Below are 25,705 nucleotides of genomic sequence, written 5' to 3'. Positions count from 1 at the left end.
CACCTCTGATGGTCAGGTGCCAATGCCACTGGCCTCCAGCTGCACAGACAGTCTCAGTGGCAGACCCTTCCCTGCTAACTGCCATGCCTGTGTCACCTTCTTACCCCTCCATGGTCATTGCCACTCCCAGAATGTGTTGGCAACACAACCTGCCACAAGACTTGGGCTCCCGGTCCCCAGGGCTCTCATCAGCTTGTTCCCGAGCATCTGCTTTCAGTCAGGTCTTGAGCATCCAGCCACTTCTGCCAAAACCTTGGCTTTCCTGCCCATGACATGCACTACCAGGTAATTAAGATCATCAGTGCCCTTCAGAAGTCCTTTCTATCACAATTCTTATCAGGTAGTATCAAGGTGAGGATTGTCCTGATGTAGTCTTTGCTTGACTTCACCCTGTGAGTATGGAAGCTACCTCTTCCTGCAAAACCCCAGTCATGAACCAGCGCAGCTCACAAGTCCTTCTGGGACCGCTGAGATCTGTTCCAGGAGAGGAGGCAACCCAGCTGTTGTGGCTAGTAGCTACTACTGCCAGAAAGCCTGAAAATTGTGGTTCTCAGACAAGAGAGCAGAGAGCAGCAAAATTGCAAAAGGGGCGTGAAGCTGCTCTGGTTCTCAGAAGAGAAGAACGAAAGTGGCACTGACACTGGCGGAGGTTCCTTCTCCAATGAGGAAGCCTCTTGCACCAAATGTGATTTCTCTGTGTGTCTGTTTCCTTTCTGTGCTTGAACGTCTTGCAATCGGACAGGTGTGCTGTGAGTCAGCCAGTGGGGCTGAGACCTGAATCCTGCCCTGGGGGCATATAACGACACATGGCCCTGCGGTGGACATTTTTAATGCTGCTCACACCTCTGCTAGCAGCACAGGAGCAGAAAGAGCCAGACCCTGACAGCTCCAGAGAACCCCAGGAAACAGGTAAGAATTCCTTGTTCCTCTCCCCACACCAAAAGGTTTTGCTGTTCTCCTGCTGCAAGGTTCCTTGTGTATCTTTACTGTGTGCAGCATGCAGTAGCTGTATCAGAGAGAACTGGAGCTGATGTCCATACTAGGGCCCAAAACATTCAGGCATCAGTCAGGTTGTGGTGGAGTGAAGCTCTTTTTAGGGATGGAGGGCAGCATAGCTCAGTGTTCTGGGAAAGCCTCTGCAGGGGCTGTAATGTTCCTCCACAGAGTGGGCAGTGTCCCTGGGAGCAGGAGAAGGTCGTATCTCTTTGCACACTGTATGGATACCCGGTTCTCACCACAGTGGAGATAGGTACTGGTATGCAGAAAAGATGTGGGAAGCTGTGAGCTGAGCCCCTGTGTCCAGGAGACCCTGCAGGGGCAGAAGCTATGATGTGCTGGTGTTGCTCTTTAACAGGCTTCCTTGGTGCTGGAAGGACAGGATACCCCAAGGGCTCCACTGGGCTCTTCCTACAAAGGCTGCACACTTTCATCCCAGCAGAGTTAATCAGTGGGTATCTACATACAGGCTCACATGTTATCTGACCTCCTAGGAGGCCACACTGTCTGAGGTTTGAGCTGTAGTCCAGGGGCTCGGACCTTATGTTGCTCTGCATCATCTCAACTGGAGTACTTCTCTAAACCAATCTTGCTGGAGCTAGATGATAAAAATCATTAAACTAGCATCTACTCACGTTGTCCCATTCTGCTGCAGGGATGTGTCTGGGCTGACGCAGGCTGGAGAAACCTTCTGATTAAGTATCCTGGCTATGATAGAGGCCAGGGAATGGGACCAGGATCTGATGTGAAGCAACAGCAGTGTCTGTACTGTTGTGTTACAGGCCACAGGACCCTGTTCCCAGAGGAAGTGTGTCCCTGTGGTTGCAGAGTGTGAGCACAACACACTGTCACCCAAAAAACAAGGGCTAAACCTGCAACAGAGGAGGTTGCACACTAACCTCCTGCCCAAAGTGCTTCCCCCTTGCCCAGATCCTCCATGGAAGCTGTCCTCCCAGGACAGCGTGTGCAACTGTGCCCAAGTGTGTTGCATGGCTTTCCAGCTTGTTTGCACAGTGCACTCTAAGGCCAGGACCCCCCTGTACCATGTGTGGTGGGACACAGCAGGGACCCAGTGGCCAGCAGACTCTTGGTGTGCTCTGCACATCTCAGTCACCCAGCCATTCCTGGAGAAGCCTGGGGCTGCCTGCAGCAGAGATTGTATTGCTGAGTGTGCACCTTGGTGTTTGAAAAAAGAGGAACCAAGAAAAAATGTTTGGCAGCCGCACCCAGCAGTGTGGGCAGCTCTGCTGTATCCTCAGCACATGGGCTCATCCCATCCCGGGACCTGTGCCGAGGTGCCCACCTGATGGCTCGTGTTCCTTCTGTCACTGAGGGACAGGACAAGGGGGATGACCAGGATGGGGCAGGAGAGTCTCTCCCATCCTCGTTAGGGTGGAAAGGACCTCTGTGGGGCAGAGGGCGGCTGTGGGGCAAGGTAGAGCTGTTGAGCAGAGATGGTGGACATGGGGACAGGACATGACCCAAGGGTCCCCTTTCCCAGGTGTCCCTAAGCATCTCTCGTGACCCTAGAGATGTAGGGTACAATCAGAGAGGGGGAATAACCCAGTGGGGACAAGCTGCACTACGCATCGCTGTCCCCTTCCAGGAACCCAGAGAGTCACTGTAGGGACCGGGGTGCCAGGCAGCGTGAGGTTGTCCCCGTTCAGAAGGATTCCTGCATTCCCAGATCACTGGGACCAGCTTTCCCACCTCACCCTGTGTCCTCCCCACCAGCACTGAGCACTGACAGTACCAGTTCCAGAAAAGCCACAGGCATGGCAGTAATTTTGGGGAAGCGCCATGGGCCATGGGGCCAGGGACTTTCCAAGAAAATGAGTCCAGTTGGCAGAGCTGTGTCCCAGGTGAGGGCACACACTGCTGGGAGCCCAGGGAAGAGCAGAGCAGCTGCAGACGGAGGATGTGGTTGGTGCATGTGGTACAAGTGTGAGCTAGCACAGCACTGCTGCTCTGCTCACCCTGTCACAGGGGCACCGTGCACTGAGCAGCATGCATTGTCTCATTGTCCTATTGTTCACCTTATTGTCTTGCTGTGCTGTTTCTTACAGGGTTTTTCTCCTGCCACACCTGTACAAAAGCTTTATCTCCTTATAGTCCCAGTGTACCTGGGAGGCAGGTGAAGAATGTTTTCCCTGCAGAGTTAGGGTCTGTGATCCAGGCTGGTCCTGGCCACTCTTTCACCAGCCTTGCTTGACATTATGCAGTGATGTAGTAGCAGCTACAGGGAACCCTAACTAGGAGCATAGCTACAATGCCCAGTGGGTGGGAGGGTGCTAAGTAAAATAAGGCCACACTTAATCTGAAAGTGGGACTTGAATTTCAAACAGTGCCTAGACTAAATCCTGTGGGGAACACAAACACTAAGATACACTGCAGAGGAGCACCTTGGGGCTTGACACCCTTGGGGCTGTGAACTTGGCACTCCACCGTGCTTCCACTTCCCATCACCAGAGCACAGATCCAGGAAACAAGTATTTCACCTCGGGCTCTTAAAATCCTGTCAGATGTGCTTTTGCATGGCGGAGCAGTACAGGTCAAAGTGCCACCATTCCCCTGATCTCCCACAGTGCCTTGTTCAGTGACCTGCTTCTCCACCTCCTTTCCCTGGCATGCTCCCATGCAGAGCAGCCCTGAGGTTTCTCTGCCCTTTCCCCACCCTCGCACTGCCCATTGCTTGCTCTTAAAGACCCATTTGGCAGCTTTGGTTGCTAGCAGTGAGTACAGAGATGCTTTAAGACCTGTGCACATCTTCTCAGTGGCTTGCAGCACCACTCTTCACTGGTGGAAACAGTAGTTGCTTTTCTTAGCTCCTCTCAGCAAGCACATGGCATCAAACACAGCAAGACTCCATCGCATTTTGCTGTTGCCTCTGTTAGCTGATGTGCTGTCATGGGAAAAGGGTTGAACTTTGCCTGCTGCTCCTTAGATTTCACCTTGTCTTTTATTCTTTGTGTATGGGATAATACAATGTAAGGAAGTACATCTTTTGCTGAGGTAAGCAAAGGGCTGAAACCAGGAGTCTGACCTGAATTACCAGCATAGCTTTCTCTCTTTTCTTCTGATTGTCCCCGACATCTTCTTCTAGGGCATGCCGGTTCTTTGTTTTGCCTGCCAGACTCATAAATTCTTTGCAGCATGGATGGGCAGTGCAGACATTTCTGTAAAATGCTTTCTATATTCATCAGTATTAAACAATATTAACAAGGAGGGTATTCATTTAATAGCATCAACTGAGAAAAAAATACCCTGTAGTACTAAATGTCTGACTATGTGAGGCAAATAGACCAACCTTTTGTCACCACTCCTGCCTTGGCATTCAGCATTCTCCATTTTGCAGTGAGCACACATTGCACATTATAAGAGGTGCTTGTTTGTTCACATCTACACCATATTTTCCATGCTGAAATTTCACTTGTCTCAGCCTCTTTCCTACCGTTGGGGGCGGAGAGTCTGTGGGCGGCTCTCTGCATACCACGGTGCAGGGTGAAAAACAGTGTCTGATGACTGTTTCTTTATTCTTCCGGATGCTGTTAGTCCCTAGAAGGCTAGAAGATGAGTGTTTCTTTCCCCTTTGTCTGTGAGCAGCCTCCCTTCTTCAGCAGTGCCCAGTTCCCCCGCACACAGGCATGTGCATCCACGTCCTTTTTATAATTGATAAGCTCCAGCCTGCTGGAGATCTGACACTCTCTGCCTCGTGTGTGCCACACAGCCTCACGTGGCCACCACCACAGCACACAAACAGCCACCCTGCATTAGAGCAAAGTCTCCTTGGCTCCAAGGAGCTCTTTTCCCATGTCAAATATTACGGAGTGGTTGGGGAAGGAGTGAAAGTAAAAGGGCGAGGACAGAGGTGCTCCCCCTAGCCTGTGCATCTTGACCTCACTCAGCAGTCATGGATTAGCTTCTCCCAGTGAGTTTCAAGTGGTAATCACATGCCTGCTAGGCTTGGGCTAGGCTAGAAGTGAGGTTGATTTGGATTGTATTCATCAATGTTCTTGAGACAAAAACAGATGTGGACTGGAAGTGTCTTCTCTTCCCCCTTCTGTGAGGAAGCAGAGACTTTAATGTCTAGGCTTTGACCTCAAGTGGTCATCAGAAATGCCACCAGAAAGGGCTCCAAGTGGCTGCAGACGTCTGAATGCAGATGGTACCAGCGTGTGACACTCTGCACGTCTTCAGCTCCAGTGCAGCAGCAGGGATGTGGGTAGGAGGTAAGGCCTGGAGGGACTTTGATGGCATGGGCGCTGCTAGCAGGATGCATACAGGAGGTAAATAGGTTTTGGCATCCTCCCAGGCTGTCCTGCTGGTGTGCACTACCCCTTTGCAAGGCAAGCAAGCTCATTTTCTTATACCTGTCCCTCTGTCAGACAGTATTAATTCACAGGCTAATTTCTGAGGCTGGTGCACTGTCCTACAGCAGTCTCTCCAGGCTCTGGCTCCTCTGGGGATGCAGATGAGCTGCCTTTCTCTCTCCCACCCAGACCTCAGGCTCTGCCCTTCATGGTCCATGCCCAGCCTGGGTCTGGGTGATGGATTCAGCCCCTGTCTGCCCCAGGCACAGGGTAACATCTGGCACAGGGGAGCCTGCAGGGCAGAAGAAAAGGGGTCAAATGACCACACCCATAGCTCAGAAGTCTGGGAAGGGAGAGGACAAGCTGCAGAGGACAGGCCACCCGCTGGCATCTGCAAGGGTCTCTGCAGGCACAGCCAGACCGCTCACCAGCATAGTCCTTGTACCCGAAGGGCAAACATGGCCACCGGCACACCACTGCCACACGTGTGGTCTTGGCAGAAGCATGTTTCAGCTGTCTGCCCTTGCCTGATGCCACTGTGGAAACCACGTTGGATCACAGCAGCATTCTGCCACCCCCTCCTAGTAGACACTGACCTCCTGGACTGAGGAAGCAAAAAGGTCCCTCTGCCAGGCCCTTTTCTTCTGAAAAGGGAAAAGTTGGTGACATCTCTGGCAAAGGGTTAGGGCTGATAAATCCCAGGTTTAAGAGAAGGTGGCCAGCCTAGTCAGAAATATGTGGCTGTTGTGCCAGCTCAGTCCAAAGGATCCCTTCATACACAGCACCTATTTGCTTGTACTTTAGTGAACTGTCCATAACTGAGGGAAAGGCTGAATCAGTCCTAAATGCCTGTCAACAATAATTAGTATAATGCTGAATATGCCTAATCAGCACGCAGAAGCTTCACCTTTTAGTTTAAAAAAAAAAAGCATAAACTTTAAACAAAGACTAATTCTCCTTTGTGCTACAGTAAGTCTGCATGTACTTACTGTACATTATTACACCTCTAAAGCAGCAACCATGAGATGTGGGCTTTTCAAACACAGCGTTACCCCATGCCTCTGTGAGGGAGCACCATACAAGGCTGAAAACCTCTAGCGAGGTTTATTCATGGCTGTATCAGCACCTAATGCTTTGCTACATGAAGGGCACTGAAAGTTTTGGTGAGAGGGTCGGGGGTGGGGTGCGGGTTGCAGGTCTGGGAGCAAGGGAGAGCTCTGGCATACAGCTCCACCACCCCTGCCAGCCTCTGCTGGTGTTTGTAGGAAACCATTGTCCCAGATATCTTTCGAAATCTGCACCTGTCAGCAGGTTGCACATGAAGGACAATTTCTGTTTTCCTCCTCATTTCCTGCCCAGCAGGTTGCCATGTGCTGCTGCTGAGTTTTGTGTCACTGCAGGGACTGTATCAGCTACCAAGAGGTATGGATGCACTTGCAAAAGGAAAAGCAAGGAGTCCCCTTTGCATTGAAGGTCAAGGCAGGTGCAGTCTGGGAGAGGTCAGCCATGCCTGTGAGCACTTGCAGCCCATTTGGCTCCTGGTGCTGTCTCCACTGGAGAGGTTTCATTCCCTCAAACTGCTTCTTGCTTGGCGTCAGGCCCCACAGACCTCTTTTCAAGCAACCATTTCCCACATTTCTGCTCTGACTCTAGGCTGGAAGGATACCCGTCGATGAATAAACTTTGTACAGACATGATTTTGGGTCCTGAAATGCAAAATGAAAGCTAGAAATGCCTTCACAAATAGATCTCACCTGCCTGACGTCATTGCAGCTCAGTTTGCCTGTCTGGTGGTATTTTATTCTGTTTATTTGGCAGGAGATTTATTCTGGCTGAGATGATGCAGCTGTTGTGGTCTGTTAGCCTGCTGCATGAGGAGGCAAAAGCAATCATGGTTTCATGGTGAGCCCTGATGCCATTTCAGTGTGCTGGGAGGCAGTGCAAAGTCACTGTGGCAGCCTGGTGGCACTTCGGTAACTGTGGACAATGTGTGTGTACTTACACCTGAATTTGTTGGATGAAGACTGCTCACAAAGGGATACATTTCTTATTACATGAAAATTGGTGTCTGGTCAGAGGGGAGAAACCCAAATTAGTGCCATGCAGATAGACAGCAGCACTCCTGCCTAGAAACTAATGGAAAACAAATATGAATATTTACTTCCATGAACTGCCCAAACTACATGTTGCAAAATGCAACCAAACATGCAGCTGGTTAAAGACTTTCTGCCAAGACAAACATGGGGGTGATGCCCATCCTGGGTGAGGGTGGGAGGGACATGGGACAGGATGTACCCCATCCTAGGAGCCAGCGGGAATTTTGGACAAGGGATGGAGAGGAGAAAACAAAAAGCGTAACCTGCAGAGCAGAAGTGAATCAGCAGCTAGAGTGGCCTTTTGCTTCAAGTAAGTGTGCACATGGGTGTGAGTGGGTAGTGCCCAGCAAGATGACGGGAATGCAGGTGAGTGGTGCCAACAGAGACTCACTGGGTCTGGTGCACTCCACAGCCCCTGTCTTTGGGGGAGAGAGCGCAGGAGAGAGCAGCATCCACCGGGCCGCTGCTTCCCACTGGCTGGGATGCCTCCACAGCACTTGGGTGGGCAGGAGGGCCCGAGGGTGCAGGGAGGGTTAATGCACCTGGGATCTGGGGCCTCATCCTGAGAGGTTCTCATCTCTGCCACACCTCAGCAGTGAGGGGGACCTGCAGCCCTCTGGGTGGGGACTCCTCACCGCCGAGGACACTGCCGGAGCCCAGTGACCCTCAGGGCTCTCCCTCATGTCCTTTGCACACAGGAAGATGTAAAGTTCCCTCCGACTGGGACCCCAAGCTGCAGTTTACCCCACACCAGAGCAGCTATGCCTTGAACGATTTGGTGCAGCTGAGCTGTGCTGGGGAGTATGTGCCATCGGTCCCTGAGATCAGATGTATTTCCAACGGGCCCCAGACCTTGTGGAATGGGACTGCTACCTGCAAGGGTAAGCACAGCCCCACATCACCCTGACCCAGGGTCCTGAGCTGGTGACAGACCCTCTGTGACATGGTCGTGCTTCAGCCCCACCTGGGTGACAGTCCAGGAATGGGAGACCTGGATGCCTTGGCTTTCTGCCCTGTCCTGTCAGTGCCAGGGCATCTTTTATCTCAGCACCTTGCTGCGGGCAGCTGCCAGGGTCTGTGCTCCTGAGGAGGAGTTAAAAGGCAGAAACAAAGGTCCCAGCACTAGGGACTAGTATAAGCCCCATACCTTCAAACAGTGTCTGGGCATATGGTGGAGGTGGTGGGAGTGGAAGGACCTCTGTGTGAAGTCCAAGGAGGATCCCAGTCCCCTGGTCAGTCTTACCTGAATGGAGTCTGAGTGGGAGGGATGGATGGGACAGCTCTTGGGGTGGCCTGCTGCCACCCTCAGCTCTGCTCTAGGCTGCAAGAGAGGGATTTGGAGTTGCATGTAGTAACCAAAGGAGCTAGGCAGTGTCAAAATCAAGGCAATAGACCCCACAGCAGACCCTTTCTCATCCTGCTTATATCCGCTCCTTCTCCTCTGTGCAGACACATGCAAGAAACCCCAGTGGGACTCAAGACTCCACTTTGTCCCAGAAAAGTGGTTTTATGGGCCCAATGACGAGGTGACACTGAGCTGCTTTACAGAGGACTCTCCTCCCCTTGCTGTGATCAGATGTGCAAAAGAAACCTCTTCAGTTTGGAAGGATGCTTGGGAGGTGAAGGACATTCAGGGAACATGGCATGGGGTAATAGAAAACCTGGAGTGCCACACACGTAAGTGGAGGATCAGCAGGTCTTCCCTGCTACATGCACCTTTCCCCAAGGAGGGATCCTGGTCATTCTGCTATATCCACAAAATGCCTTGGCCACAGCTCAGAGACGGGCCCCAGCTGGGACCAGTCTCCAAGATGGGGAGGGATTTCTATGTGGAATGGGTTTTCTCACTGTGCCTACATCTCCTCCCAGTCTGTTCGTCAGTTGCAGGCTATGGAGAATTTGGAGGAGGCCACATCCCGCCCCTCAGTTCACCTCTCTCCCAGTGTCCTATATCACTGCTTTGCACAGACACACACTCCTTTCTTGCACTTGGGGGCTCTTGGGTTTCCTCATGGTGTTGAATGCTGACACCACAGTTAGTCATAGCAAAGCCTTGGTCCCCCTCCTGCCTGAACATCCCCTGTCCCTGAGAAGGACTCTCACACTTTCTCCCTGACAGGAATGTGCCAAAAACCCCAGTGGGATGAAAAACTACAGTTTCTATCAAACAAAGATTATTCCCAAAGCAATGTAGAACTGACACTGACCTGCCATGCAGGTCTCAAGCCATCCTTCCCCAAGGTCAAATGTGCAAGTGAATTGGTGCAAGTCAGCTCTGGAAGACCACTCTATAGAGATACGTGGTGGAGCAGGAACATCACAGGTGCCTGGATGCGCATTGAGAGGACTGTAGAGTGTATTGGTAAGTGAGACAGCAGCAACTCTCTACCCCTCTCTACCTTCACCCTTAATAGCCAGTCGTGATGCTGCCCAGCTAAGCTGCAGGCACACCACAGTCCCTTGGTGCTGTGTTGCCTGTGCAAACTGTTGAAGAGGACAGCCTGGCCAGGAGACAAGAGACAAGGTAGTGCCAGCCAGGCAGGCTGGCAGTTCCTGCAGTGTTTCCTGAGCAAGGTCAAGCTTGGGGCCCCGCAGATGGGTGCCAGGGCCTGGGGCAGGATCTGGGGCCAGTACTGAAGTGCACGGAGGTGCCATGATCCTTGCTGCACCTCCAGCTGCCACCCTGGAGTGCACAGATCCGCTTGTCCCCCTACCTGCCTGTGCAGGTGACCCCAGGGACATCTCCTGAAGCCCCAGGAGTTGTAGTGGAGGGGGCTGAAGGGAGCCCTGAGTGCCTGGGGCTGGGTCAGCCCTTGGCATCAGGGCTGGAGTCTGTGAGGGATGCACCTGGGGGAAGAGCAATGCCTTCCCCCAGGTGGTGGGGATGTGGGTCTGCCCCAGGCAGGAACAAAGATGTGCTGAGTGTGGGGAAGGCTGTGCACAGGCAGCCCAGTGCTCAGGGAGATGGGCAGGGAGAGATGTTGAAACCTCCCTGTGTGAGCTGTGGGAGATGACTAACAATGTCCATGAGCAGAAGTGGGTGGGAGGGGAGGTTCATGGATGAATGACCCTTCATGCTTCAGGTGCACAAGGAGAGCGTCCTCCAAACATGCCTTGCATGTGTGTAACATCCTGGCAGATGGATGTGTCACCTTCCATCTCCCTTCAGGGTCTGGATTGATTGCTGGGGATTTCCATTCTACTGCCTAACCATGCTCCAATTTCACCTCTGCCAGAAATGTGCCAAAGGCCCTGGCGAGACCCAAGAATCCAGCTGGTACCAGATCAGGAGAATTACATGAAGAACGAGGAAGTGATGCTGAGCTGTCCTGAGGGTTTCCAGCCGTCCTTCACTAAAATCAAATGTTGGCGTGCAGGTCAGACCATCAGTGATGGGAAACCTGTAAACAGAGAGATTTGGCAGGGGAGAAACATCAGAGGTGACTGGATCCACATTAAGTCCAGACTTGACTGCATTGGTAAGGGAGGCATCAGGAGCTCTCCTGGCTGCCCCACTCTGCCCCAAACAGAGTGATTGCCAATAGCCCACCACCCAGCCCTGACCCAGCTTGTCACCTCCCAGCCCAACTAACACTCACTTTCACCTCTGTCAGAAATGTGCAAAAGGCCCTGGCGAGACCCAAGAATCCAACTGGTACCAGACCGGGAGAATTACAAGAAGAACGAGGAAGTGATGCTGAGCTGTCCTGAGGGTTTCCAGCCATCCTTCAACAAAATCAAATGCTGGCGTGCAGGTCAGACCATCAGTGATGGGAAACCTGTAAACAGAGACATTTGGCAGGGGAGAAACATCAGAGGTGGCTGGATCCACATTAAGTCCAGACTTGACTGCATTGGTAAGGGAGGCATCAGGAGCTCTCCTGACTGCCCCACTCTGCCCCAAACAGAGTGATTGCCAATAGCCCACCACCCAGCCCTGACCCAGCTTGTCACCTCCCAGCCCAACTAACACTCACTTTCACCTCTGTCAGAAATGTGCCAAAGGCCCTGGCGAGACCCAAGAATCCAACTGGTACCAGACCGGAAGAATTACAAGAAGAACGAGGAAGTGACGCTGAGCTGTCCTGAGGGTTTCCAGCCATCCTTCACCAAAATCAAATGTTGGAGTGAAGGTCAGACCATCAGTGATGGGAAACCTGTAAACAGAGAGATTTGGCAGGGAAGAAACATCAGAGGTGACTGGATCTACATTCACTCCAGCGTGAAGTGCATCGGTAAGGGAGGAACCAGGGGCAGGATGGTCCTTTGCAGGGGCAGAATGCTGGGAATGTGTCTGGGTGAGAGTCAGTATGGGAAGGTCATGGTTTTCCCTTGGGGCCAGTGCTGTGAGGTTTGATGACTGTAGAAGTAGCTCCTGCAAGGCCAAGGTGTAATGTGCCCCATTGTGGTCTCCCATGGCACCAAAGGTTGACTGAAACCACAGACCTCCAAGGGCGTGAGGGCAGAAGGACCCCATGCTCCTCCGTGTGAGCTGTGATGTAGCCCAGCTGGGGACACACTGTCCTGTGCTTCCTTTTGTTGTCCCCAACATGTCCTGATGTTTGAATGAATGGGGGCAGTTGTCCCACTGGGGGAATTCTCCGAAAAGGTCACCTTCTGCTTCTGAGCACACCACGACCCCAAACTCCTGCTGCTCCCCTACCAGAGAGCTGGAGTGACCAATTTCAGCCTCTTGGTTTCTCTCCCTCCTGGCTGGGTGGGGAGCAGGGCTCTCCAACTGGAGCACCCTCGCAGGGCTGGGAGGGGAAGGGCAGGGACTGACCCTCTTGCAATGTTTCCTTCACAGATATCCTCCAGGTTGTCCCTGAGACCTTGGAGATTTCCAGCACCAGCATCAAACTGAACTGGACCTGCAGGCTCCCGGATGCCTGCCAGCGCATGCAGGCCGTGTGCAGTCTGGCAGGGCCTTCCTCCCCTCCCTGTGAGGCTGAGGAGGTGAAGGGAGAGGAGATGCTACATGGGCAGGAGGGAACATTCACCTGTCCCCCTCTGCAGCCCTTCACTGTCTATAATGTCAGCATCCTCCTGCCCCCGAGCACAATCCTGTACACACAACTCATCAGGACGAAGGAAACAAGTATGTGTCCACCTACATGAAATGTAAATGGGCCCTTTGCCTGGCAGCTCAGCCTGAGCATCTGCTCCCTACAGTGATAGTACTGCCATCGGGGATGTTTAGAGCCTCTGCAGCTCTGGAAAAGGGGCTGTGCAGTCCCTGGAGCACAGCACATCCCCTCCTCACTCTCCCCCTTCTCACCACACTGTTGCTGCTCCTGCTGCTGTAGCATATGCAGCCTTTGTGGGGACAAATCCTGCTTAGGGGGTCACTTTGCAGTCTGTTTCCCCAGGAGACGCCTGAACTCTGCTCTGGGATCAAACTTCTTGTTGATATTGTTCATGACCCCGTCCTCTTGTGCTTCCAGTGCCGGACAAACCGGAGAAGCTGTGGCTGGATCCCAACACAGGGTCCCTCAGGTGGAAGGCTCTGCCCTCCTGCAAAGGGGAGATCATCGGATACCAGGTACCAGGGGGCCACAGAGTGCCTGTGGTGCCCCTGACCTTGCCAGGGACCTCCCTGCCTGGAGCTCTGTGCAGGCAGCCTGGGGAAATTGGGGAAGGGAAGGCTGTCATGACTTATGAGAAGAAAAAGAGTTGTTCAGGGCCCCCCTTGTGGGGGATGTCACCACAGTGCCTGTGTTGTTGCAATACGGTACCAGTGACCTGGCCTTGGGCTCATTACTCTTCAAACAATTGGCCTCCCTCTTGCCCTCAGCTCTTCACAGAGGCTTGGTCCTTTGCTCACAGACGCAGCCACTCTGACATCTTGAGTAGTGGCTCCAAATTCCTCCTCTCGTCCTCTTGTGTACCTTGAGGGCCACACACGGGGCCAAGGCTCCTGCTGGTTCTTTTCCAGGAGCCTTCGACAAGGGGGGCAGGCGCAGAGGAGGAGAGGCTTGCAGGGGTGCTTTTCTCTGTCTCGGTGTGCTGTGGGCAGGTTCCTAGAGGACAGGTCAGAGCTGCTGCCCTCCAGCTCGGTCCCCTGTCCCCAGTTGAACATCACAGCCAGGAGTGCGCAGGACGGCGGCTTCCTGGAGATGGAGCGGCTGCGGCTGAGCAGCAACGTCACTGAGCACGGGCTGCCTGAGCACAGCCCCAGCAGCAGCTACGTGGTGACGATGCAGGGGCTCACGGCTGCCGGAGCCGGGCCTGCGTCGCTGTGGGAGTTTCAGACCAACAGCTCGGGTAAGGCTCGCTGTGTCCTGGTGCCTCCAGGGTGGCCATGACGTGCACCCTGGCTGAGGCAGCTCTCTGTCCCCAGCCCTGTGGCCCTGTGGCCATCACCAAGGAGCCTGGGCACAGAGGAGCTGTGCTCTGCAGCCTGCACTGCCCGCAGCTGCCCCTGCTCCTCACACAGCCCCTGCTGTCCTGCCCGCGGATGCTCATCCCCCAGCTCTTCCCCTCCAGGCACCGCACAGCCTCTTGACATCAGCTGCCGCAGCGTCGGTGACATCTCCCCATCCCGAGGAACGGCCGTACTTCCCCTCTATCCCATCTCCCGTCCCCCCGAGGCAGCGATGTGAGTGCAGCCCCCAGCAGCTCTGCTCTCTGTAGCCCCGAGAGGGTTTTCCCCTCTGACAGCATTTGCCCGCAGCTGCCCCCTTCCCTCTCTCCCCATCCCTGTCCCCCCTGGCCCTCTCACCTCCCGCCTTGCAGGGAGCACCAGCTGATTGTGGCCGCCACACACAACAGCACGGCGGTGGAAGGCGCCTGCTTGGGGGACCCGCAGCCCTTCAACGCCAGCCGGCAGCCCGACGCCTACGTGGCCGCCGTGATCAACCTCACCGCCCCCATGGACTTTGTGCTGGGCGAGGGGACCCGCGGGCAGGGTTTCCACAACGCTGCCCTCCAGCTGGGCTGGGACTACACGGTCCTTCTCCGCCTCGTCTGCCGCTCGCAGCAGGTACCCACCACGGGGGGTCCTGCTCTCCGGGTCGCGGCCAGCCAGGGCCGGGACCCTCGGCAGGGTCTATGGAGAGTGGCAGTGCCGCACGGGCTCTGCTCCCGGCTCCGTTGCTGAGAGCCCGGGTGCACTGGCAGGACAGTGCCCCAGGGTCCCTGGCCACAGCTGGGGCATTTGGTGGCCATGGGTGGGAGGCATTTGTCCCAGGGTGGGCAGTGGAGCAGGAGTGCCCTGAGCTCTCCCTCCCATCTTCCCCAACAGGCAGAGAAGTTCACCTGCATCTGCTACAGCTTCTCCGTTGGTAAGTGGGGTCCTCGCACCCTGTGCCCAAGCCTCTCTCCCACATGTTTACTTTTTTTCCCAGCCTGACTGCTTTCCATGGAGAGGAATTGGCTGAGCATAGGAGTGGTCTGGTCTCATTTTCCTACTTTCATCTTTGTGGAAGTTCTCTGTATCTTGAAGCTATCTATGGTAGATGGGCTTTGGGTAACCCCTGGTCACTTGGGCAGCTGTGGTACCAATGGCAGGGGGACACCATGCATCATCTCTGCTACCATTGCATCTTAGTCCTAGTACTCCCCTGATGCATGTTGAAGCCCAGAAATGGAAACACTTCACCAGGCTCTGTCCATGCCTGGGGCAGTCAGGGAGACAGGGCCCACATTGGAGGCTATCACACCACGAAATCACCTATTTTTTCTGCTCCAACTTAGCTATTCTCCAGTTCAATGCTACTCTCCTGGTTCTGGCTGAGCAGGAGCCTGAGTCTAGTCTGTGCTAGTTGCAGGGCAGGAGTCATGGCCTCTGCTGGGAGGGATGCCCATGGTTGTGGCAGTAGTGCTGATCGTTACACTCCTGGCACTGGGGATTTTGCTACTCTTAGTGCTCTTCAGGTCAGTATGTATCCCATCTTTCCTGCTCTCTGTGAGGCATCCAGCACCTTGCACTGACAGGGAGTGTCCAAGTGGACTCTGAGATAAAGCAAGGTGCTAGGCAGGGCTGTTACATGGGCAACAGCTTCTCCTCTTTCTCTCTATTCTGCTGGTCTATGTGCCTGACTTGCTGTTTTGCAGGAGAAAGTACAACAATTCAAAGAACTCAGAGAACAACAGCACTATCCCCCTGCGAAGATGTCAAGGAGGTGCAGTATGAGCAGAGCTCTGCATGCCTGGTCTGGACAGACTGTCTGTTAAAAGCACAGCCACAGTGTTTACAGTCTCTGTAAAGTCCTTACAGGAACAAGGGAATCAGAACTGTCTGGCACTGGGAAAAGGATGCCTTCCAGGAGAAAAGGACCTGAGTGGGGAGGGACAATCTGGAGTTTGGTGGGGTCCTGGCCACAACAATGCCAGCTCAGTCCCAGCTGCAGAGCTCCATGCCAGCCACGAGGCGCATGCTAAACTGGCCCCGGTGTCTTCTTAGGTGTTTGCAAGCCGAACACACAGATCCCAGTGGAGGAACTGCTGGAGGCTCTGAAGAGGTTTAAGAGGGCAGAAATAGAGGCAGAGCAGACAGAGGATGAATCAGACAACAGGCATGGTGCTGGGCGTCTGAGAGAGTATCAGGTCTGGTTTAGCTTTGCTTTCCCACCTGGCTGCACTGTCCACCCAGCCCTCACCCCTTCCTTGGGTGTGTGGTGCAGTTGGCCTTGGTCAGCCCCAGAACACTTGATAATGCAGAGTGGGCTTGTCTTCTTCCTCTGCAGCAATTGTCCTCCACTTTGTTGCATCCCTGTGATGCCGGGCAGGAGCTGTGTAATCAGAGCAAGAACCGCTACAAGAGCATCATCCCGTGTAAGCAGAGCTCACCAGGGGTTGGCATAGCCACTTGGAGGTGGTTGGGCAGGACAGGTGCTGGGCTGGTGTACGTGCCCCTCCAGCTCATCAGCAGTGCTGAGCTCCTCATCTCATCCTTTGTGGCCAGAGGCATTTTCCAAAATCATCATGTTGGCCCCACTGTTTTATGTCCAGTTGAAGTATCCTTGTTCTGCTCCTCAAATCTTCCTGTAAGCTTAATCATTCATCACTGCATTCCTATTCCTGTTGTTAGTCATGTCCTGTCCCATCCAGACGTGGCTATTTGTTGGAAAGTGGAGGGAGTGAACCAGTTTCTATCAAAATTTAAAGCTCCTCTGGGCCCCACATGGTGTGGACATTTGGTCACTGCATTAACAGTCTTCCCCAAAAGCATGTTGTATTTCCTGCTGTGCCATGTCACCTTTCTTTTCATTATCTGCTCTTTATCTCTGAAAATGTCCTGAGGAGGGAGCAGACCATCCTGGACTTTCCAATATAACATCCCCCTCCTTAAGCAGTCACTCTGCTGCCCTGAAGAGATGGTCCACTGGCTCCCACCTTCCTTTTCTTTCAGACGATCACTGCCGTGTGGTGCTGCAGCGCTCTGACATGGGGAATGGCTACATCAATGCCAGCTACGTGGATGTAGGTCGCATGGAATTGCTGCCCTGGACAGGGTAGAGATGCCTGGGCTGGGGAGGAGAGGTGCCTGTCTGCTCTCATTGAGGAGAGTGCTGCTCACATGGCTGGCCCCAAGGTCTGACACTTGCTGCCCTCAAGTGCTGGCAGATCTTGTGATGTCACTCTCCTTGAGTCCTCTCTAAGCTGCCTGGAGTACTCTGGGTTTGTGTGCAGTTCTCATTTCTAACAAAAATGGACCCGTGTGAGGGGACAGAAGCTTAGATCCGGCCTCTGGGTACCTATTCTCAGTGCTGTGGGACATGCTGTGCCAGGGGCTCTGGGCTCTGCTGCTTGTGGGGATGGGTCCTTTATTTCATTCCCTGTTAAACATTTAACCCATGTGATCAGAGCTGTTTGAACCTCTTCCCCACAGAGCTACCGGAGTTCACGCTTCTTCATTGCAGCTCAAGGTGGGTGCTCCCAGCCCTCATGCTCAGGAGATGCCAGTTGCTGCCCTGATCACTTTGGGGAGTGGGGACCTGGGACAGCAGCCTAAGATCTGTTAACGCCCCAGTCCAAGGCCTTGTATTGCCTGGGCCTCTGTCTTGAATGGTGGTTACAGCTGCTGCAGGGCATGGAAGGCCTCGGTGTCAGTTTGGTAGTGGCCAGCTGGAGATGATCCCTGCACTACCCAGCCTGAAGACACAGTCCTTTAACCCACAAGCTTGCTTTGTTCCCTTTGACAGCTGGCGTGACAGGGACAAACCTGCAAATGCCTGACACATCTGCACTCAGTGCTCTCAGAGACAGGCTGCATCCAGTGGTGCAATGCCAGGATGGGTTATTCTGTTCTGTGCAGCATGCAGTGAGAAGACCTCCGGCTCCTTGCAAAGCTGCAGAAATGTTCTTCAGGAAATAGGAGCCTAAATGTGGGAGCGGCTCACAGTCGTCTTGAGGGTCTGCATGGGGAAGTGCCTGAAGCAGCAGTGAATTCCTGATATATCCTGGGCTCACCTGCCCACCCTCTTCCTTGTCCCAATTTCTAACAGGGGAGATGAAGCCACCCATCCCGCCCTGTCAGGTGCTGCTGTTCCCAGGCTGTGCAGTTTGTTCCTGAGCAGAGGGAAGCCCAGGGCTGTTCATAGCCTGGGAACATCTGAGTTGTGGTGGGAGCAGCTATACCCCCCATGGCTTGGACATTGGCACAGGGCTCTCCTCTTTCTCCTCAAGGCCCCTTGCCTGGGACAGTGCTGGATTTCTGGCAGATGGTCTGGCAGGAGAAGATCTCAGTCATTGTGATGCTGACAGGCTTAGTGGAGCAGAACAAGGTAGAGAAACCATCTCAGCCTGTGCTCAGCTTGGGAGTCCCCAGAGCCCAGGCTTCCTTGCCTGCTTTGCTTTGCTTTGCTCCCAGTGCAGCTGTCAGTGAGAGCAGGGAGCAGCTCCACACCACTGCTGGCTTGCAACACTCCCCTCATGAGTTTGCTCGTGCTTAGCGGTCTCGCTGCTGTTGACAGACCAAGTGCGAGCAGTATTGGCCAGAGCAGGAGCAGGTCTACGGGGAGTTCACCGTGACACTCAACAACATCAGGACCACCACAGGCCTTGTCACACGCATCTTCTGCCTGCAGAAGGTAAACCTGGTGTGTAGCTGACATGGGGATGCACAAAGTTTTTGGGTTTCAACAGCTGGTGGAAGTTGTCAGCCAAGAGATGTTGTGGGGAGCCCTGCCTGGCCTCCAGGACTAACAGGTCAGCATTGCTATCACTGGGAGCTATGACAAGGCATCAGCCCCAGTTTTCTGTGCCAGGCAAAGGCAACTGGTGAGCTGCAGTGGTCACCTCAGCTGAGTCTGGACTGATGATGTACATGGACAGATCGTGCACCCTCGAGAGCTTGGATGAGGTGATCACAAAGGCTATAAAGGCAATTAAAGGGTATAAAATGGCACCTCTTTACATCCAGGATGATGGGACTGGTGCCTGCCTGTCACCTGGGCCAGTCTGCTGAGGGTCCACATTGAAGATCCGAGGTCATTTACAGCTGCTAAACCTGTATAGATAGTTTATGGTTTAAGATAACTTACATAATGACATTTCTCAAGACAGGTACTTCTGCTGAAGTGATACCACAAACAATAAGCAGAAACCTGAAGGATCTGCAAGGAGGGGAAAACATGTACAATGTAAAGAAATTGCAGTTATGCATATTCTTGTCTTTTCTTGTCTCGCCCAGAGCAAAGTCTATCTGAAAGGTAGACGTCCAAGAGCACCTGATGGTAGGACATAAGCAGTTCATTAGTTCAGGCCAAGTGAATGTGATGTTTAGGGAAAAATACATGATGGTCTGGTAACAAAAGTGACTATATTCACATCAGTGCAGTACCAGCCTTAGGAAATACCTTCTTTGGGGAAGCCAAGGCTTTTCAATGACTATGGAAACACTCTAAATTGTGATTTTATTTTTTTTTTTTCCTCTGGGGCACAGGCTGCATTTACTACTTTTGAGTTTGCTGCTCACAGCACAGGGAAGCAGAGAACATAGTGAACTGTGTGGCTGTGTGCTGGGTGAATTTGCCCTTTGCTGTCTGATGAGCTATAATGGAGCAGTCATTGCAGCAGGGGTGCTGGGGGGGAATACTCTGTGCCGGTGCCCCCCTGAAGTGGTTTACTCCCTACTTGTTGGCATGCAATTACTTCATCCAAGTTTCCAGGCTGGTTCCTGCTACCTGCTCCCAGCCATCTCTCCCCCTTTGCAGGCAGGTTGTGCTCTCCCAAGCTTGGTGGAGCAGTTTCACTACCAGCTGTGGCCAGACCACGGAGTCCCCAGAAACCCTGCCCAGCTCCTGTGCTTAGTGGAGATGGTGAACAAGAGGGTGTTGGAAGCGCCTGCCGGACCCGTGCTGGTGCACTGCAGGTACTGGGCTGGGAGCACTTGGGTGCTGGGACAAGGCTTGCCGGGGCACCACTGACCCACAATTTTCTGTGTCTTCAGTGCAGGAATTGGGCGCACAGGTACCTTCATTGCCCTGGACTTCCTCCTGAAGATGGGGAAGGCTGAGGGGAAGGTGGATGTGTTTCAGTGTGTGCAGCGGCTGCGGGAGCAGCGGGTCAGCATGGTGCAGACCAAGGTGAGGAGTTACCTGCTCCCTGCCCACTGTCAGGCTGCATATCTGATTCCCACCCTTCTCAGGGATGTAGCATATGCAAATCCACACTGGCCATGCCATTCATGGTCTAGCCACAGGGACTGGAGCTGCTAGGAGATGGAGACTGCAGGATCTTGTGGCCAAACCTAGTCAGGATCCATGTTCCCCTGAGACCCTCTGAGAAGCCAGCAGCATTCACATGTACCAGTGAACATGGTGTAGGAGGGCTGTCTTGTAGGCAAGAAGCATGAATGAGAGTCCATATGTCCTTCAGACTTTCAGGATGTCTGCCCTTGTGGCATCTTCTGGGCAGCAGTGTCCTGGCCTAGAGATTAGGTCCCCACGGTCTGCTCAGTGCTGGGACCCTTTGGAGAAAACTGGGTTGGTCAGGACCATCCAGCTGCCTGTAGAAGGACTAACTAGTTCACTGTTTTTTTGGGTTTCCTTCCTCAGAGCAGGGGTCTGGTCTGACAGGGAGTATTAAACCACAGGAAGATAGCTTTGTCTGGGTTGTTGAAATTTCTCAAGAGCAGGGCTCTCTGCACTGAGGTGACTGGCCTCAGGGCCCCACAGCAGGAAGGTGAAGGATGGACCTGGCTCACTCCTGGCACTGGTTGATGCTGGTGAGCTGGTGGTCTGGAGTCCCAGAGCTCTTTGTAGAGCTGCTCCAGACTATGCAGCTGACCCATGTCCTCATGCAGGAGCAGTACACCTTCCTCTACGAGGTGTTGCTTGAAGGCTTGCTCTGTGGCAGCACCGGGGTCCCAGTGGAAAGCATCACCAGCCATATCCACTGCCTTCAGGAATCTGAGACCTCAAGGCACAACAATGTCCTTGAGAAGGAGTTCAAGGTACCGCCAGGATCTGGTGCACTGGGCTGGTGCTGTGGGGCTGGCCTGGGGTGCATCTCTGCTACTGCTGCCCTCCTCAGCTGTGGGATGGAGATGGGGGAGCATTTCTCTGGGGTGGCTGAAGAAGGGGAGGAGCTGACAGGAAGGACTTGCTTGGATGAATCATCCCTACAGGCCCTGCAAAAGTTTTCCGAGTTGTTCCAGCTGCTGCCATGCAAAGAAGCAATGAAACCCAGCAACCAGCCCAAGAACCGCAAGCCAGGGATCCTGCCAGGTACCACCGGCAGGAATGGGCAGCCCCTTGCTCTGTAGCCCAGCACCTGAGAGCAGCAAGGGGGGATGATGCTCCCCTGCTGCTTCCCTCCACAGCACCATGCCACTGGCAGGTTTTGCCCAAGGTCCAATTGTCATTTTCTGGTTGGTAATATATATATATATATTAGGTTGGTCCCTCCATGGGAGCAAGATCCCATCCCTGCTTCCTTGTGGGCTTGCTGAAGGCATGTATTCATGGGTTATACCAGGGACAAACATGTCCCTGGGTCTCATCTTTCCCAGTGGAGGACCCCAGATGAGACATCAGGGAGTAATGATGAGGCCACCCTCATAACTGCTTGCACCTCTCTGCCTCTGCCGTTTTAGGCATCCTTGGGGTTTTAGACATCCTATGTCAGGCAGCCGTGAGCTTTCATAGCCATGGGGCTGGTGGTGCCTGTTCATCCCAGCCTCTCCAGCCCGTGCCCCAGGGAGCCACACTGACCCCACTGCTTTGCAGGGAAAGCCCCATGCCTCCATGCGGGGCGAGGATGGCTCATATCACGTCCCTCTCTCCGCACCTTGCCTCCACAGCGGATTCCTGCCGGCCCATCCTGATGTCCTCGCTGAACATGGATGGCTCGCCAGGTTACATCAACGCCGTGTTTGCCAACGTAAGGCTCCAGCCCCAGCCGGGGGTGGGAGCTGCTGAGGGCAACAGAGACACCCCCCCGGGCACCACTGCTCAAGGCAGGGGTAGACCACGCTACCCTTTTTGAGGTGTCCCAGCCCTGAGACTTCTTAGCAGTGACTGCTTCCCAGCAGCTGGGACCCTGCTGCCAGAAGATGGCCCCCGTGATCAGCCTAAGCCCTGCCTCACAGGCAGCCCAGCAGGCTGCTTCACAGCGGCTGGTCTTTGCCTGCTGGTTGCAGAGCCCGGGTGTGATGAGCTGAGGGGGCAGCGGGGTGCCAGCCTGCTCTGAGCAGGGCCGGGGTGCCCTGCCTCTCCTCGGGCTCTGTCCCAGCCCTGCAGACCCTTGGCTGCAGGGAGGAGGGGAACCACCCCCACTGTCAGAGAGGGTCTCAAGGTGTGGATTTTGTGACCTTTTCCTCCCCTCACAGCTGGTGTGTTTTGCAGACATACAGCGAGGAGGACAGACTCATCGTCACCCAGCTGCCTCTCCCCAACACAATGGTGGATTTTTGGTCTCTGGTCTGGGATTACACCTGCACATCAGTGGTTGTGCTGAACCAGCTCCAGGAGCTGGACAAGGTCAGCAGCCCACGTGTAGTCCTCCCCTCTCCTGGCTCCCTGTGGGCCTGGGCAGTGTGCTTTCTGCCTTTGCCCCCGCACAGCTCTCCTCTCGAGACCCCCTGCTTGCTGCAGGACCCCGCTGCAGACCTGTGGGCTCACCTGGGAGAGTCCTGCTGACAGACAGACCCACCACCATGGCACTACAGTGGTGGGGTGTCCCCAGTCTCACAGCAAGGGAGCATCCCTCAGGTTTTGCTTACCCCTGACCAGGTGTCCTCTCTGCAGGAGTGTTATTTTTCTGGCTGCAGCACCGTGGGTTGGTCCCCAGCAAACAGCAAGGCAGAGCACCCACGTGCACACTTGTGGCGTGTGGGCGAGGGGCTGGTGTGAGCACACTCACACGAGGTGCTGAGCTCTGCCACGCGTGCAGGCTGGGGCTGCATGTGATCATGTGCTGTCTTCCCCCCTAGACATACGTGGAGTTTTGGCCCACCCAGGGTGAAGCTACATATGGCCGTTTCCACGTCCACCTGATCTCAGAGGAGTCTGGAGTTGGCTTCACAGCCTGGACACTTGCCCTCACCAACAGGCAGCAGGTGTGCTCTTTGCACGGAGATGGCAAAGTCCTTTGAGAACAGCCTTTGCAAGATCTGGGAGGACCGACCAGGCTCCAGCATCAGCAGGATTTTGGGTCAAAGTCACAGCTAGGGATGGCAGAAGCCACAGCAGTCAGAGGGGTTGGATGTGGTCCAAGAAGGGCACTGGCCAGAGCAGGGCCGTTCGCCTGAGAGAGAGGTTAGTCCCAAGAGGGTGAGCCTGCAGGTAGAGGTACGAGGCAGAGGTACATTTGTGTACCTTTCTGACTTGGAGGACAGGAGCCGTGGATAGAATTTGTGCATCTCAGTGGTGGCTGGTGGATGGGGACAGCTATTACAGGTATCTGGGCACTGGACTGGCACACCACTCTGAGCTGCACCTGGTGCTCAGCTCTTATCTCATGCTATGTCCATCTGCCAGTCTCAGAGCACTCCATGGAAAAAGGCAAAGTCTGGGACTGATCCCACTGCAGAGCTGCTCCCTTGATCCAGTGTGCATAGCTGAGCCAGGACTGACACACACTGTCCTGCCCTTCCCTTCATTAAGCCAGGGGGTTTCTTCTCTGCCTAACCTGCTGTCCTTCTTCCCCACTAGCCCAAGAAGTCTGCACTGGAAGTCCGGTTCTGGCAACTGAAGGACTGGCCCATGCAGCAGCGTCTTCCTCCACACCCTGCCACAATCATCAGCCTGCTAGGGAAGGTGGAGACACACCATCGTCAGAGCCAGCATGGTCATATCCTTGTCACCTGCTGGTGAGTGATATCTCTCAGAGGAGCAACTGTGGCACAGAGCTGGCTCAGCCCAGGCTGTGTCAGTGAACTTGGATCACAGCTCCATCTTGGGTGGACATATGGACAGGAATTCAGCTGTGTTCAGGGAGGAAGGCTTCCCTGTGGAGGTTGGCTGGGTGCAGGATCTGTGAACAAGATCATCCTGAGAGCCTGCATGTCTAGTGGAACACCTCTGAGACTCAGCCCTATCAGGTGATCCCAGAGCAAGTGACTCTCCCCTTGCTCTCCTCCGCAGGGATGGTGCCAGCCGGAGTGGGATCTTCTGTGCCGCTAGTTTCCTGTGTGAGCAGATCCAAAGCGAAGGGCTGGTGGATATATCCCAGGCTGTGAGGATGCTGAAGAGGCGGCGGAGACAACTGATTAAAGATGTGGTAGGTGCTGACTTCAAACCCAGACAGAATGGCAACACCAGAGCAAGAGCCAAAGCCTGGACTGTTCTGGAAGCGGATGCCCTAGCACCTCTGTGCTCAGATCATCCAGGGGGGGTGTGATGAGACCTCTGAAACTCCTGTTTTCTGCTGCTGGGAGATACCCACTCATTCAGGAGCAGGTTCTGCAGAACCATATAGGCACCAAAGCATCCTGCAGACTGAGTTGCCCTTTTCTGGTCCACCTAGCCTGCTCAGCAGGGAGCTGCACTTGTGAGTGCTCAGGCGCTTCTCCTGAACCCACCTCACCACCCTGTCTGGGTGCTAGAGGCCGTCACAGGGTGAGCACCCCAGATGGAAGTGAGCAGCAGATGCTTTGTGCCATGGACGCTGGCTCTCCTCCCGAGACCACCTGGCTCCAGCACTGGGATAGCCCAGCCCTCAGTTACAGCAGGGGAAGTTGGGCTCTAACTGGGAGGAGGAGAGTGGCTGTATCTGCACCTGGCTTGCTCAGGAAGCTGTTGGCAACCAAGGCTGGCCTTCCACTGCAGGTGTTGGTGTACCAGGTTCTCACGTGCATCCTTCTGTCCACAGGATCAGTATGGGCTCTGCTACGAACTAGCCCTCAGCTACTTGAATTCATTTGAAACCTATGGGAATTTCAAGTAGAGGCATGGCCACAGCCCATCTGTGGCCAGGACTTTGACTCCTGGCAGCCTTCTATCAGCAACAGCGGAAACCAGAGGAGATGAGAGGGGTGTGCACAGCCCCAAGATGCTTTACTCCCCCGAAAAGCCACCCCAAGGGTCCTCTATGGCTGGAGAGCACAGTCTGAACTGTCTCCAAGTTGTGATCAGGCTTTGAAGACAGAATCTGATCCTTTGCCCAGAGTTTTCACAGAAGCTTACCTGGACCCACAGCCTGACTATGCAGAGCAGGGGCACCAGGACTTGATCTGTCTGTCAGGGATTAATAGAACCAGCTGTCCCATCCATGCTCCTTCCTTCAGACAGCCCCAGGGAGAGTAGGGGTAACTCCACCAACACCCAAACTGTTTTGCTAGGGGAGCATCAAACCTCTGTAAGATCCATGGGGCTCAAGAGCATAGGCTATTTGTCCTACTTTGGGAGAAGCATGAAGCCCAAGGCTAACAAGAGCCAAGGGAGGGACAATCCACACTCCTGTGGGGCTAGCCTGGTCCTTCCTACACCATACAATTCATTCTTGGAGCTCCATCTTCCTGATGCTGATCCAGATGCTACAGCCCTGCCAGGTCCAGAGATGCTCCCTCACCAGCCTGTCTGGCCCCACCATGGCAAGGTTGTAGTGGCTCAACTTAGATATCTTGGATGTTGTTCTGGCAGAGGCTGCTGCACCACGGAGACTGTTTCTGCCTTTGCTACTCAAGGGCAAGGGGCCTCAGAGCCAGGACCGATGCCATAGCTCTGTTCTGTGTATCACCAACCAATAAAGACTCTGTGCTGGCCATGGTGGTGGTGACCTCCGGTCTTCACTTTTCTTCCAGGTTTGACCTGGCACAGAGGCTGCAAAGGAGCTGAAAGCACACAGGTCCCTCCGCTCTGGCCACAGCATGGGCACAGAACACACTTCTGCCCAAGATATGCATTGACAGACATC

At 54.2% G+C, this 25,705-nt stretch overlaps 1 protein-coding gene across 1 annotated transcript; it reads left to right on the top strand.

Moving 5' to 3' along the window:
- The first annotated feature begins 806 nt into the window (after positions 1 to 806).
- On the top strand, positions 807 to 25,542 carry LOC113489594 (receptor-type tyrosine-protein phosphatase kappa-like). The gene is made up of 29 exons (XM_026865458.1): positions 807 to 909; positions 8,101 to 8,283; positions 8,852 to 9,079; positions 9,522 to 9,764; positions 11,395 to 11,637; positions 12,210 to 12,500; positions 12,847 to 12,944; positions 13,474 to 13,666; positions 13,889 to 14,000; positions 14,138 to 14,384; positions 14,646 to 14,685; positions 15,172 to 15,277; positions 15,458 to 15,525; positions 15,807 to 15,949; positions 16,090 to 16,177; positions 16,755 to 16,825; positions 17,235 to 17,271; positions 18,032 to 18,129; positions 18,319 to 18,435; positions 19,561 to 19,718; positions 19,797 to 19,932; positions 20,652 to 20,801; positions 20,976 to 21,075; positions 21,651 to 21,730; positions 22,195 to 22,329; positions 22,782 to 22,907; positions 23,503 to 23,660; positions 23,935 to 24,070; positions 24,662 to 25,542. The coding sequence occupies exons 1-29, from the start codon at positions 807 to 809 to the stop codon at positions 24,734 to 24,736; spliced, it is 3,963 nt and encodes a 1,320-aa protein (XP_026721259.1). The 3' UTR covers positions 24,737 to 25,542.
- Positions 25,543 to 25,705: the final 163 nt, after the last annotated feature.

This window comes from Athene cunicularia (genome assembly GCF_003259725.1).
Source record: "Athene cunicularia isolate RWA chromosome Z unlocalized genomic scaffold, athCun1 chrZ_part1, whole genome shotgun sequence".
NCBI classification, from domain to species: Eukaryota; Metazoa; Chordata; class Aves; order Strigiformes; family Strigidae; genus Athene; species Athene cunicularia.
This window is presented reverse-complemented; position numbering and strand designations above follow the sequence as displayed.

Excerpts from the sequence above, each read along its gene's own strand:
- LOC113489594 (XM_026865458.1), top strand. The coding sequence starts at position 807 with ATGGCCCTGCGGTGGACATTTTTAATGCTGCTCACACCTCTGCTAGCA. Across the intron at positions 14,385-14,645 it reads TCGTCTGCCGCTCGCAGCAG|GCAGAGAAGTTCACCTGCAT; the intron begins GTACCCACCACG and ends CTTCCCCAACAG. Across the intron at positions 17,272-18,031 it reads CTTCTTCATTGCAGCTCAAG|GCCCCTTGCCTGGGACAGTG; the intron begins GTGGGTGCTCCC and ends TTTCTCCTCAAG.